This window comes from Pyrus communis, chromosome 10 (assembly GCF_963583255.1).
Source record: "Pyrus communis chromosome 10, drPyrComm1.1, whole genome shotgun sequence".
Classification (NCBI taxonomy): Eukaryota; Viridiplantae; Streptophyta; class Magnoliopsida; order Rosales; family Rosaceae; genus Pyrus; species Pyrus communis.
In genome coordinates, this window is record NC_084812.1 from 6,781,987 (window position 1) to 6,797,826 (window position 15,840).

The 15,840-nt window shown below is 37.5% G+C and overlaps 1 protein-coding gene and 1 pseudogene across 1 annotated transcript; both read left to right on the forward strand.

The window, feature by feature from the left end:
* Positions 1 to 3,448: 3,448 nt before the first annotated feature.
* LOC137747761 (peroxidase 15-like) lies at positions 3,449 to 5,908 on the forward strand (annotated as a pseudogene).
* Positions 5,909 to 7,984: 2,076 nt separating this feature from the next.
* Positions 7,985 to 8,798, forward strand: LOC137747762 (peroxidase 44-like). The gene is made up of 2 exons (XM_068487913.1): positions 7,985 to 8,176; positions 8,310 to 8,798. Exons 1-2 carry the CDS (start codon positions 7,985 to 7,987, stop codon positions 8,796 to 8,798), a joined length of 681 nt encoding a protein of 226 aa, XP_068344014.1.
* The last annotated feature ends 7,042 nt before the right edge of the window (positions 8,799 to 15,840 follow it).

Below are 15,840 nucleotides of genomic sequence, written 5' to 3' on the forward strand. Positions count from 1 at the left end.
ACAACATGTGCAAAGGCTTTATATTCAGCATCAGTGGAACTTCGAGACACAAAACTTTGTTTCTTGGATTGCCAGGAAATAGGATTGTCACCAGCCCAATTCGAACCACTATATCATTTACAATCAATCCCACTGCCAATAGTAAATGTTAAACCACATTTCATTGCACCATGCAAGTATCGAAGAATTCTTTTAACCAAACCAAAATGTATATCAGTGGGAGCATTCATAAACTGAAAAACATCATTAACTACAAAAGCTATGTCAAGCCTTGTGAAAGTAAGATACTGTAATGCTCCAATAAGACTCATATATTGTGTTGGTTCTGACAAGGCTTCACCCTCAGCAAGAAACACAGAAGTACGAGGTTTACAAGGTGTGGCACATGGTTTACAATTATACATTCCAACTTTGTGAAGCAAATCCTTAACATATTTCTCTTGATGCACAAAGATATCCCCATTTGATTTGTACTGTATTTGCAAACCGAGAAAATAGGTAATCTTGCCCATATCTTTAAGATCAAACACACCTCCTAAATCATCAACATCAAATTGAATCAAAACAGAATTGGAGTAGGTAAGAATTATATCATCTACATAGGGTAGTAATATAATGACATCAAACCCAACTTGTTTCACAAATAAGCTAGAATTTGAAAGAGAAAATTGAAAACCAATCGCTGCCAGATAACTTGTAAACTTGGCATTCGAAGCCCTAGGAGCCTATTTAAGACCATAAAGGGATTTCACTAGCTTACAAACATGTCTAGGACATTTGGAATCAACAAATCAGGAGTTGTTTTATATAAACCTCCTCATGTAACTCCCCATGCAAAAAAGCATTTTTTCACATCAAGTTGTCGATGTGACCACTTATGCGTTGTAGCTAAAGCCAAGATCATTCTTACAGCAGTGTGCCTAACTACTAGACTAAAAGTCTCTATATAGTCTAAGCCCTTTTCTTGACTGAAACTTTGGGCAACTAATCTAGCTTTATATCTAGAAATAGTTCCATCAGGATTTCTCTTCAGTTTATATACCCACTTACAACCAATAATGTTTTTATCAGGTGGAGAAGGTACTAGAGTCCATGTACCTTCTGTTTGAAGGGCACCTTACTCTTCTTGCATAGCCACCTGCCATTGTGGAATCTGAGAAACTGTTTTAAAGGTTGAAGGCTCATCAAAATCAATGATATCTGCAACACGAATTCGAGATCCGAAAAAAAAATTCCCAAAGCAAATTGAACAAATCAAGAATCCAAAAATTGAAGAAAAGATCCATAAAACTTTGCCGAATAGAGCAGTGGAAAACCCAGCCAAGATCAACGTGCAATCATAGCTGGCTCGATACCATCTTAACTAATCTTGTATGAATTGCAGAACTATAAAGCTTGATAGAAAAGGAAAAACATGAAAAGCAATCTTGTGTGAGAAGATAGAGCTCATAATATATTTCAGAGAGAAAGTGTTTTTTACAATATAACCAATTGACTACAAAATGAGAGGGAAAATATATTTATATAATGTATTTCAAAGACTACTGAATTCTAAAACTATTGCTGACATGGCAGTTGCCTATGTGGCATGTATATCCAATATCCCTCCCCCTTTGGAGGTTCATTGAAGCTTCACCATCAGCAAAAAAGAAAAACGAATCATGCATCGTGCATTCCTTTTCAATTGTAGCAGCAATACTTGTTCTTGTTCCTACCAGTGTTTTAGGACATTCTACTCACCTAAGCTCAACTTTCTACGATATTACATGCCCGAACGTGACAAGCAATATTGGTGCTGTGGTGGAGCAAGCCCAACAGAATGATACTCGGGTTGGTGTCAAACTTATTGGTTCCATTTTCACGAATGTTTTGTAAATGTACGTAATTAATTAAGAAAATTGTTTTGATGCTCTAAATATCATTTTGTGTAAAATAACTATATATATTTTTTAAGAAATGCTAGGAGACTTTCTCAAAGTGGAACACTCCATAAACTTTCGGTCACCTCATGTTGTTGGCAGTGGCGGATCCAGGATTTTAAACTCGGGGGGTCCCAATAGTAAAGGTTAAAAAATTTATAGACAAAAATAACATTGAAAAGTTAAATATAATACATTTTATTCAAAAATCATTTGCATAACAATATTACAAGCTATAAAATCCTAATTCAAGCGTCCACGACGAGGTTTCATGGTCTGAAAATGTTCCATGATAGCTTCATTACCAATAGTGGTGGCTTGAAGAATTGAAACAAGTGGAGGTATAATATTGGAGTAATGTAATTATAGTATGGGATTGGGTGGGATTAGAAATTTAGAGTTTTGGGTGAATATAAGAAAGATGGGGGGATTAGGGGGAAAAGCAGTGGAAGGAACGGGAAAAGGAGAAATGAAAGGGACGACAGGAGAAGTGAAAGGGTGGACCAATTTCAAACGTTGATTTCATTGGTTTAACAAAAAAAAAAAAAAAAAGGGGCCAAAACACTGCGTTTTGGACCAATTTTTTTAATGCCCTGTTTTCTTTCTTCTCCCCTGTTTTCTTCTTCTCCGTTGCAACCTGCAACCTACTGCTGCAGCAACACAGACAGTCTGCACAGCAGCACAGGCCTCGTGTTCGAGTACGACTGTATAGATGATGCTCTTAAGATATTTAGCAGGATGGTGGAGGTTGGTCTGCGAGTGGTTGCTAGTCTTGGTAAAAGGGTGTTCGATGAATTGATTAAGAACGGGAAGGCAGTAGACTGTGCACAGATTTTGAAGAAAATGGGAGAAAAAGATCCAAAACCAGATGCCAGTTTTTATGATGCTGTGATCAAGGGGGTTTGCAATGAAGGTGTGCTTGATACAGGCTGTGATTTACTGGAAGAGATGTTGAGATATGGCATTGGTGTTCCTCCAGAATTGCAGGCTGTACGAGGGGTCCTCCGGAAAATTTCTAGCAACATTTTAGGATGGCCGAGGGGTCCTGGGACCTCCCAGGACCCTCTGTAGATCCGTCCCTGGTTGTTGGCACAATATTTTATATGTTATTAGCACAATATTTTTTGTGGAGCACACTCCATAATTCGAATCATCTATCATTTAGAAAATCGCTCATAGACCATCCCTACAAAAAATTAGACAAATCCAAAACCATTAAGACATTCATTTATAATAAAAAAAAAATAGACGAATACGGTTCTATAAATAACCCAAACCCCTTATCCAATAGTTACATAGTTTTAGATTTGGATGATTTTTGGTAGACATGATCATTGATGTAAGGTTTAAAGATAGATGGTTCGGATCATTAAAATACATTACGAAATGAGCCCCACAAAAACAAGCGTAAAAAATTGTATAAAAAAAATGTAGTGTCACGAATTTGTCCTATATATATATGACGTCCACTTGTATTAGAAAAGTTCTAACATATTGGCTAGTAAAACTTGTTCAAATAACATTATATTCTAATGCTTTTATCAAATATTGTTATATAGAATGGAGGACCACCGTGGGAAGTTCAATTGGGGAGGAGAGACAGTAGGACAGCAAACCGAACAGGTGCCGATCATGACATTCCAACCCCTCAGGATAACCTTAAGCTAATTACTGAAAAATTTCGCAACAAAGGATTAGATTCCACTGATCTGGTTGCTTTGTCAGATACATACATTTGACCACAATAACATTACAATTTTTGTTGTACAATAAAAAAAACTTCAAATGAATAACCTAGCAATATGGTATCTATGTATAAGTAACATCGAATCATCGGTATGCATGCACCAGGTAATATGTCAAGCTCATGCTATTTAGACCATATTATTTACTAACCGCATTGCTCATGTATACATATAAGCGAGGTTCCCATCTATTGGAGAGTATGTAAACATTGTACAGTCTGCTCGGAATACGAGGCAGTGCATCAGATATACGTCATTATATAAGTTAAGAAAAGTTTTTTTCTTCAATTGTTCATCTACTTGTATAATGACATATGATGTACCGCTTCTATACTTAGCATGCTGAAAAGTTTATCGTGGTGTGGGTGAGGGACAAGGATTGTATGCCCTCCCACTTCCGATGCCCTCTCGTGCCCTCATGTTTTGTGTGGTCACGGTTAAGTCATGTCAACATTTTATATTGTTTTATTTTATGAAAATAATAAGACAAAAATAAATAGTAATATAAAATGTTGTCGTGACTTAACCGTGACCATACAAACAGGAGGACACCGAAAGTGGGAGGGCAAACAATCCTTGTTCGTGGGTGAGTTAACAAGAGGGGTGCATTTTTGCTCACCACCCTCAAGTGGTGGTAATGCATATCACCCTATTTACTACCGTTGGATGAGTTTAAATTTCGAGATTGGTATCTATCAACTACATAAATCTCAAAATTTAAATTCATCGAACAATAATAAATAAAGTGATGAGTAAGAGGGTGATGAATAAAAATAGGGGTTTTTGGATCTAGGTCCAAAAACTTAGGTAGTTTTTGGGACCAAGTCCAGTTATCCAATTACATATTTTGATATCAATTTTGCCCCTTTAGATAAAAATATTTAAATTCTTTAATTTTTTTTTATCATTTATTCAGTTTTTAAATTTTGAATCTTTAAATACTCAAACTAAAATATTATCTAGTAACTACCTAATATTTATGAAGAAAACAAGACCGATATAATCTAGTAACTACCTACCTATTGTATAGGAAGAAAATGGTTTATACCTACAAAGCAGATATAATCTACCAGCAAAACAAAAATAAACTACCTATTGTATTGGAAGAAAAATGCTGGGAACCTACATGGCGGAACATAAAAATATAAATATGATATAATATACCTCCATTAAAGGAACGAATTTGGAGGGAAGAACACAAAAATATCACCCATGAAAAGAAGAGACAAAAAAGAGGAGGATTGATAGAGGGAATTGTTTGGAAGAAGGAAAAAAGGAGGGATGAAACGGACTGGGGGTTGAGGTGATTATATGGCTATAACTAATCCTACAATTAAGGGATTAGTTAAACCACAAATCATCTCATAATTAAGAAATTTTGTATATTTACTACGATTCGAAAGTCTAAGGGGTAAATATGGTACAAACCACAAATAAACATACATGGAATCTCAATTATTGGACCTATTTCAATGAAGTGGACTAATTCTACCAATGGCTCATAAAATTGGATCTATATCAAGTTATCCCATAAAAATATAACAATAAAAATTTGACTTGGGTACCCATTTCCCTTTTCTTGGGCTGACTTGGGCCGTCATTTTCTTTTATCTGGGCGACTTGGGCACACTTCGAAGTGCCGACCTGTTTACTTGGCACCCGTCATTAACAAACCGTGGGCCATGTTAAGCAAAGGGCAACGAGGCAACTGTGCCGAGAAAAAGAGTGCCTGATGCCCATATTTCTAGTAATGTTTCTCTCAGTTTTCATCATTTTTCAGCAACAGGTTAATTATTTTCATAGATATAAATGTGGTTGTTTAGTTTCTTAGGTGCTCATACATTTGGCCGGGCAAAATGTAGATTTTTCATCGATCACCTCTACAATTTCAGCGGCACTGACAAATCAGACTTAACCATAGATGCCGGTTATATAGAAACCCTACGCCAAACATGTCGTCAAGGTGGCAAACCAAGCACCTTAGCCAACCTTGACCAAGCAACTCCTGATGCCTTCGACAACTACTACTACAAAAATCTTCAAAACAACCGAGGGCTCCTTGAAACAGATCAGGAGCTGTTCTCAACAAGTGGCATAGACACCGTTCCCATTGTGAACCGCTTTTCTAATAACCAAAGCGACTTCTTTGATACATTTGCTCAGTCCATAATCAAATTGGGGAATATAAGACCTTTGACAGGGAGCGCCAAAGAGATTAGGTCTGATTGCAAAAAGAGTGAATAATTAATACGAAAACTAATGAAAAGGGTTTGAAAACTTTGAGTATAAAAGGTAAACTGAATAGTATTAGGATTGACTTTTTAGTGTAAAATGTGGTTTTTCGTTAAAGTAAACAGTACCGTGTGCTTTTCGTTAAAACTCTCATAATTAATAGTTCACCAAGTGCCCTAAATTAATTGTAATGTGTTAGCTTGAGGTTTAGGTACTTTGTCATTTTGGTCTGGTTTTCTTTCCTCACTAATTATATATAGGTCACTAAGTATTTTGTCATTCTAGTAATTTTAGAATTTCTTTTCATATTACATAATGAATAACTAGCCAATTATACTCAGGTCTTTTTCTGAGTAAAAAATTTCCGATTGATTACCAATTGGTTTCTAAGTTCCATTCGTACTTTATTTTTACTATGATCTGTGTATATATTGTTTCATCTTCCTCAATGTCTTCTAATTTGTTAAGTTTTCACCCCCAAGGTTTCAAATCCTAGCTCTGCCTCTAGGATTAATATCTTGCTCAATCTCTTCTAAATTGTTAAGTTTTTACCTCCAAACTATGAATCCTAGCTCTACCCCTGAAATTAGTGTCATTTAGTAAAGTAAAACTCCCAATTAATTCATCCATAGAGAAAAAACCTTAATATCCATTCATATTATAAAACATGAATTAATTTTGTCACGGTGTTGTGTTGGCCTACAGAACCAATCACCAGTTTTATTTCTTAATTAATAATTAACCAGTAAAACTTATCATTTTAGTCTTACATGTTCGAACTAAGGAGGAAAAAAAAATTGGATTAATATGTCGACAAATGTCACATTTTTTGGTCTTTTTGGTTTTTGGTTTATAAGAATAATTGTCCGGTTTAGTTAATTTAATTAAGAACAAATGAATCTCTCTTTCAATTGACGTATTTTCTGGTCATACTAGCACTTGTCTTCTTTCTAGTTTATCCATCTCATACTCTTTGCATTAATAGGTACATGCATATGTTAGTATTCACCCTTTGCGTCCTCACATACATATGGATTGTCACACCCTTGCCATCATATGGTCACAAAAACTGTATATTTCTAATTTGAGACGTAAACCATTCAGGTTGTCTCAACCATTTTTAATTCTAATCTAGAAGTGGGAGAGTATCACCATGGATTTCATGTACAAGTTCCTTTGTGCACATGAAGGCTATGATTACATTTGGGGGATCATCGACCGACTTATTTATATATACTTTGAACTGCTTGACGGAACTCTTCATCAGAAAAATTGTTCGACTACATGAAGTGCCTACCACTACTATTGTTGATCGCTAATTAAGACTTTCCTCAAACTTGAACATCTTTTCAGTAATTTTTGTCACCACCAATTCTTCTTCTGTGAAATTACTCTATGAAGCTAATGACTTGCAAAAATACATACATATATGCATAAAATCAAATCCTTATTGAAAAAATATAGGCAGGTAAGTTACTATGTCAATCTTAAATAAAGGCGTCTAATCTTCATCCTTTCACATCTATTTCAAGCCAATGATTTGCAGTAATACATATACATGTGCACATATTTCCATACTTATAGATGATATTTATCGGCAGCTTTCAACTCTTTGTCAAGTGTATAAGTCACTCAACTATTTTGCATGATTAAATGTGAACATAAGAATGTGAACATAACCTATTTTGCATGAATAATAAAACCTACTCCGTCCACCCTTGCAAAGTTTGAGAAGAAAGTCACACTCATGCCTTGACATTCTCTACCCAAAAACAGCTAGCTCAGAAATTGAGACAACCTTAAATAATATTTCAGAGTCTATAGGCGATCATACCATGTTAACATAAATATGAATCTCTAAAGAATACAAAGATTAAGAGCAAAACGGAAGAGTAAAGGATTCTCAGATTTCTTAGTAAAATGAAGAATTCTTACAAGACTATTCTTACTTCATGAGGAAGATTAAATGGCTATATGTACTAACAAATCACAATCACAATTACAATATTACCCTCTAACCTCCTTACTCAATTAACGTTTAGTCCTAATAAACATAAAAGTGTGAGACAAAAAATTGACCAAATATCGATGAAGATCACTTCGTTCCTACTTTTCTTTCTCATCCCTTTGGTAGCGGCTGACCTTAGGGTCAGCTTCGACAATGTTACCTGCCCCCGAGCTGAGTCCATAGTGTGTCAATTTGTCCAGAAAGTGTTTGAAACCGATTCTTCCATCACTGGGGCGTTGCTCCGGATGCACTTTCATGATTGTTTTGTCATGGTAAGCAACATTTTACATTGAAACGCATATTTTAATCTTTTATTTTTCCTTAAATACCATTTCATCGAAAGAGAAAGAAGGAAGTTGATAAGTACGTGCACAACTAACCAATGCACTTTTATACGTATTGCAGGGCTGTGATGCATCCATACTTACAGATTCAACAACAAGGAAGCCATCTGAAAAATTGGCAGGGCCAAACTTGACTGTACGAGGATACGAGCTTATTGACAAGATTAAGAAAAGCTTGGAGGCTGCATGCCCTTCAACTGTATCCTGTGCCGATATAGTACTAGCAACTCGAGATTCAGTGGTTCTTGCAGGAGGGCCAAACTATGCTGCTCCAACTGGACGCCGTGATGGGCTCGTATTAAACCCTAACGACGTTAACTTGTCTGATCCATCATTTTCAGTTTCTGAGGCATTGCAAGCTTTCACTGCCAAAGGAATAACCCTAAATGACATGGTGACCCTATTGGGTGCACACACGGTTGGATTTGCCCATTGTAATTTTTTCCAAGATAGGTTCTCAGATTTTCAAGGGTCAGAATCTCTTGATATTAATCATCTCATGAATCCATTAACTTATTCTTTCAAATTCAAGAATGTGTTGTATACATAGGGGGCGTTTGTTGCACCGGACTATCTCGGACTGGATTAGCTTCAAGGACTAAGCTGGACTGGCTTAGACTAGACTAAACTGGACTAACTTAGTGAAGCGTTTGGTGCAGTATTGGACTAAGAAGTTGGATAATAACAAATTCTAATATTATATTATTTAATATTAAATTATTAATATTTTATTATGATCTTATCTTTTTCTCCATCTTTTCCTACCATTTCCGTCCCACTCTCTTCCTCTTCTCTCATCGTCCCTCCCTCTCCCTTTTTTTTTCCTCTCAGACCTCTCAATTCATGTCTCTTTCTCATTCCTGGTCAAACTCCTTATTGATTCCAGTCTCTATTTCTCTGTCCTCCCTCCCTCTCTAGCTATGCGTTGTTCGAACGGAACCTCACGGCTCCAATATTCCCAACGAGTTGCAAGTTTCCCGATGTGTTTTCCAGCTAACCCTCGTTAAATTGGATGAAGTTAGCACCGTCAAAAAATTCATCACCATCCCTGGACCGAGATCTTAGCTTTGCATGCTCGAATCTGTCATGGATTTGAAGAAGCCCAAACAGGCCGAGACTTCCAGGCCATTTTCCGGCCACATTCGACCACATTTTGGCCTCGATTCAGGTAAAATCGTAATCTTGTCACTCCCAGCTTCAATTTGGTATATTTTATATGAAAGTTGGTTGTGAAATGGATTTAAAAGAGAGTCGGAAAGTTAATGATTGATCTAGGTGACCAGAGATGACGAGGAGTCTGTTGGGAGTGGTCGTTGAGCATGACGAGGACGAGAAAGAGAGGATAGTCTTAGCTAGTCCCATGGTTATTGAGGGGTCTCGCTAAGACCTCTTAGTGAAGGGTTTTGTCCATGTTAGTCCCCTTTAGTCTCATTAATGTTAGTCCCAGCATGGAACAAACACGGTATTGGACTAATAGCTAGTCCAGTCCAGTCTAGTCCGACTTAGTGAGGGCAAACAAACGCCCCCATATAGAACTAATAGAAGGATAGGAGAACGTTTAATTATACCTGTTGCAGACTTGTAGTTGGTAGAGAATAGAGATGCTAAACTTTACAGAAACTAACCTCAAGAATCTGGCGCCAGCGCCACCCTTTCCAATCCCAAAATTGTGCGACTGCGAACTACAAGTCTACAACACCATACAGAAAACCCTACATTTCATATTCAATGAAATAAAAACAAACCAACACAGCTAGAACAGAAACAAGCCACTGGAACTTTTTTAACATTCATTATTTACTTCTTATTTTTATCTTCTTAAGATTGAGTGCAACTAATCATGGATTTGCAAGTTTAATTTGAAGTTCACATCAAACCTAACGGAAGACAAAATCAGGACATACAGAACTATGCAAATATTTGGGTGTGGGAACTGTTCTTACCAGAAAAACATATTATCTTCGAATGCAAAGTACCACTTTCAAATAACGTTCAATACAACACAAAATATAAAAGCAGAAGCTATTAATTAAAAAAAGAAGAGCATTCCCAAGTTGATATACCTTAAAGCACAAATAATGTCATTACTCTTGCAATCCATACTAAAACCAGGACAGAAACAATCGAACACACAAACCACCAAGACTGGAAAAGAAAACAAATCACACACACACACACACACACAAAGACATGACCAAAGAACAAAACCATAAAGTCTTAAACTTTCTAGGCATAGACCAGAAAAACAAAATTAAAGAACAAAACCAGATAACAACAACAAAATCCAAATATAGTAGTGATGTTGAAACTAAAGAATATGACAAATTGAGAAGACTGGTCCATCTATAATACGACACTAACAAAATCCAATGATAATTAACTTAACCATTACACAACTAAGAAGACTGATCCCAAGTGAGAACCATCTACATATATATAATTGGTACCATACTACCATTAAAGTAGAACACAGTTCCCCCCAATTCATCAGCAATACATGAGTTTGTATGAACATAATTGTGAATTTGTGACAATAAAAATTTATGAAAACATTGTTAACCTTAATATGAACCTTTGGAGTAAAAATTTAGTACAAATTTTGCTTCTTTTGCAGGTACGAAAATTCAGCTCAATTAAGTATTAACTCTGAAAACACCTAATAAACAAGCTAAAAAAAAAAATTATCAGAAAATCCACCAAATTAGCAAGAACAAACATGAACATCCCAATAGATTGAGCACAGATTACATACATGATACATCCCAATAGATCAAATCAAAGTTCAAACTACAAAGTTACAAACATTAGAGATTAAAGAACCTATAAAAATAAAAAATAAAAAATAAAAAAAGAGGTTAAAGAATTCACCTGAACTGGCGACGACGATGGAGTGTTGGTGATCGCGACGGCGGTGATGTCGTCGGGAAGGAGAGAAGGAAAATCGAGAAGATGGGTGGTGCGGGTGCTTGGGTTCTCTAGGTCTGGGGTGAGATGTCGTCAAGGAGAACAATCGAGAAGAAGATCAGCCGTGGTGGTCGTCAAGGCCCATACTCATGACGACAGTGATGTTGGGGGTGGGCAAGGAGATGACTAACGGGGAGTGACGGAGTATGGGTGGCGGAACCGTGGAAGGGAGGGGCTTAGGGGAGGGGAGGGGACGAGGTCAAAGACGGAGAGGTCGAGGTCGAGAGACGGAGAGGTCGAGGTCGAGAGAGAGTGAGACTCACTCGATCAGATTCAACTAGGGTAAAAACCAATGGTCATGATTGGAAGGTATGTTTATTTTCAATATGGGCCATCCATTTCAATTACAAACGGGCCGGTTTGGGGTCCCGTTTTTCTATACATCTGGAACCAGCCCGACCTTAAAATGCCATTGCCCTGGCCCACCTCGCCCCGTTTCCCCTATTTAAAAACAAGACCCGCCCCATACCTGCCCCGAACCGCCTATACCCGCCCTTACCCATGGGCTCAGGGCCTGTTTGTCCAGCCCTAGAGCATAATAATGTAACACGCATCATGTTTAAATTTATTTAGCTACTCGACATCAACCTTAATTTTCGCTCCGGCTCTACAATAGTTTACATTAGCAGCTGCGAAGTATTTTGTGCCTGCCTTTAATACCACATGATCATTTCATGAGCCATATGTGATTGTATCACCATTATATATGTCACAAATTTCATAAGAATGCTTGTCTCGTATACCAGCTATGAAGAGAGTAGGATCTGTATATTTGAAAACTATTTCCAAAATCGGCAAAACAAAAAAAATAAGTAAACAAAACAAAAAAATTTATAGCTAGCTAGTGATTAATCTTGAAAACAAATAATTGAAACGAAAAGCAAAGTATATACCTTACCCAAAACATCTCCAGTCTTGAACTTCTTTCCATCAGTCCAGTGAGATAAGTTAGGGTCAACTCTCCATCCTTTCTCATCTCCCACTATATATTCTTTCCCATGGACTTCTTCACATTGGAGCACGGAGCACACCAGAAGTGCAATTCCAATCACCAAAAATTTGTTCATTTCAACTGCCACCTTTGATCCACAAACAAATATTATAACCTTGTTAACCTTTCTCTAGATTGGGATCAGATCAACTCCAAATATCCAGCCACATTGCAGATCAATTTATAGGCTGTTGATCTTATCCTGCATTACATTAATCATTTCGATTTGTTTGTAAAAAAATCATATTCAATTTCCATAGATGGTTATCACGTGTGTTTAACGAATAATTACAGTGAATTCATAAAATTGAAATCATTTAGAATGGTTGATTTGTTTCCTTATACTGCTGAGGTTTTCTTAAAAAAAAAAAAAAAAAAAAAAAAAAAGCAGTCAAAATGGCTGATTTATTTCCTTGTATCTTTGTTATTATTCATAACTAGGTCCATCATTGAATATATATACGAAAAGTTTCGATTAGGTCAATCATTTAGATCATTGATTATATAAAGATTAGAGGTGGCTGATTTATTTCCTTGTATCTTTGTTATTATTCATAACTAGATTCATATATATATATATATATATATATATATATATACACGAAAAGTTTCGATTGGGTCCATCATTTAGATCATTGACTACATAAAGATTAGAATGTCATCAAGGGAGCTTCCAAATATACTTATCACCGTAAATCGTGTTCGTTCATCATACATCGTGCAGTCAGTTTTTATCAAGTACTGTTTATATTTAATTTTAAATAAAATTATTTAAAATGATTTCTGACCGCACGATATACAATGAACGGATATGATTCACGAATCCCCAAAATCCTCACAAAAAGGATCCGACGAGGATCCTGATTCCCTACAACATAGGATGACAAGTACAATTAACTTATGGCGGAGGGAAAAAATTAAAATTAGAAATTAAAGTCTATGATGTAGGTAGATAAACACCCTTAAAATGCTTGCACATGTAATTGTATTTGATAATCTATATCACATATTAGGAGGCTAAGAGCATAACTTATGATTTCATGGAGAAGAGTGCTTTCAACAATTTTAAATGCAATTTCAAATCAGCTTTGAAGATTCGAATTCAGATTTGATCCTACAATTCCATGCACCATAATGTACTTTTAAAATTTTGTATGGAATGATAAGTGCTAAAATTAGATGACGTAAGTACGTAACAAGCATAATAGTAAAAAAAATGGAGAAAACATATATATCATCAACAAAGATATATTCAAACTTCCCACACATGAATCCAACTTAATTTCATAATTATCATTAGAGATTATATAAACACTTCATTAATATCGGAATCTCATACTTCTACCGGCCTTAACCCTAATTCCTGCCATTAATCACCAAAATGCGCTGTCTTACTAGTACTACAATCCATGATATACTATATATAAGTAATTTTCTAAGCCTCAGCAGCACCACCAGCGTCACCACCATCCACGTTGTCATCAGGAACACCATGATCATCCTCCACCGCGGGCATGTTCAGGTCGAATCCACCGCCGCCTTCATTGTCCTCCTCCACATCGACGGCTTCGTTGAGATCGAATCCACGTATAACATTAGCAGCAGCATTACTTGCTTCCTCTACGTACACAACATAAACAATGTTGATATAATTATATACCAATATCATCATCTATGATACAAGCAAATTAAACAAAAAATGAAAAGTTAATTTCGTTGCGACTTAATTGTTAGATTAAGGGCAAACTAATTAATTACCTTGTTGGTGTCCTGGGGGTGGGAAGGCGCCCCTATAGCCACGCTCCGGGTGGCTACGCAGATGCCCAAACAATGCTTTCCACGAACTGAAATCCGACCGTTTGCACACGGGGCAAGTCGGAGTCACTCCTTCCGGAGCATTGACTTCGGCTTTGCGCTTGCCTGGCTGGCCACCGGCGGCCGTGCTCCCCGCTACCGCAAGTCCCCCTCCTAAAGATATTTCAACGCTGACGGGAGCGAAACTACTCCCACCAATTTGAGTGATGTTTCCCGCTGCAGAAGGAGGGGCCGAGGACGACCCTCTCCCTAAAAAAGAGGGCGATCCTCTCCCGCTAGGAGGAGATTTTTCGCCAGAGGGTGATCCCCTGCTGGGACTCCTCCGGCCACCAGAGCGTGCGCCCCTTCTTGGGGTGGATGTCCCCCTACCAGGAGAGGGTGACGCACGACCAGGAAGTCCTCTGTTGGGTGTAGAAGGAGTCAGAGAGGGCCCTCCGGTAGCAGACCCTCCTCCCACATTGAATTGACCAGAGGTAGGAGGAGTACGAACAGGAGGAGACCCAGAGGACCCTCCGACAACGAATCCACCGAACCCTCCTGATCCCACATTGACTTGACCAGTGCTAGGAGGAGCAGGAGTCGGCGCAGGAGGACTTGGTGGTCCAGTAGGAGCTGCCCCAGTAACGTTGGAACTAATGTTCTCGTTACGTGGTTGCTGTCCCTCGGCGGAGGAGCCCTGGTTGGTGGCGGTGGTGGTGTCCTTGGGGTTAGTCATACTGATATTTGTCACTTGAGAGAGAGAAAGAAACACTGTGTCCGAACGGCAAAGTGTTCATCATGTCCAGCGGATGCAGTTTATATAATTAGGGTTCTCGGAAATTCCAGATTGGCACTGTTCTGTACAAAAAGATGCGTCTCAATCTTCGAAGGGCACTCACTGCAACCTGCAATGCATGCGACTCTTCGTCTCTGAAAAATGGTAACTTCTGGGAATCATATGCAGCGCGCCATTTGCACCAAGGGTCGTGTTTTTTGAACATCGGACGTTGATGTTCGTGTGTAAACCCATCGGACGGTGCTCGGTGGTTTTCATGCATGAAGGTACCGCCACATTGCATATCACGATTGGGTGGCTTTCCAAGGAGCAGGGAACTGTACCGGTTGGTGCGAGAGGGAACGAAGCTTGAGTAAAAGAAATGACGATTTTGACCTTGAGGTCCGAGTCCTCCGACGAACCCAAATATATTCATTGACATTAGGGCAAATATGGTACGACATGCAAGAGAAAACATGAAAATTTAATCATGAAACGGCTTCCATATTTGTTCATATGTGAGCCAAAATCTAAGCTGGATTATTTTTTTCCAACAATCTAGGATACATTGCACCTCTAATTCAAATTCGGGAGATTGGTGAGAGCATGTAATTTTTTTATTTAAAGAAAATATAGTTCTAATTTATGGGAACATAGATTTAAATTTGAGTGCAAAGCAACGGTCACTCTATCGTTATCAAGACCTAACTCGTATTTGTAAATGAGTAACAAGCGCCTCATTTCGAAAATCTCATTGGTGGACACATATATTATCCAAATAAAAAAAAAACTTTGGAAATAATGAGGTGGCTAAATTCAAGTACAATGTACGACTAATCTACTGCATGCAATTTCTTATAGAAAATCTACTACAACTCATGTTTGGTTGAATTGGATTAGGTCGTTAACAATTCGATTAGCTTAACTAACTAGGATTAAGTAAACATAGGAAGTTGTTGAATTAATTCCATGTATTTCTTAGAGAGAAGAGCAATATTATTTACACTCAATTAATATAACTGGATTTCACATACAATAGCATGGCCTACCAGAACAAAATGGTAAGAT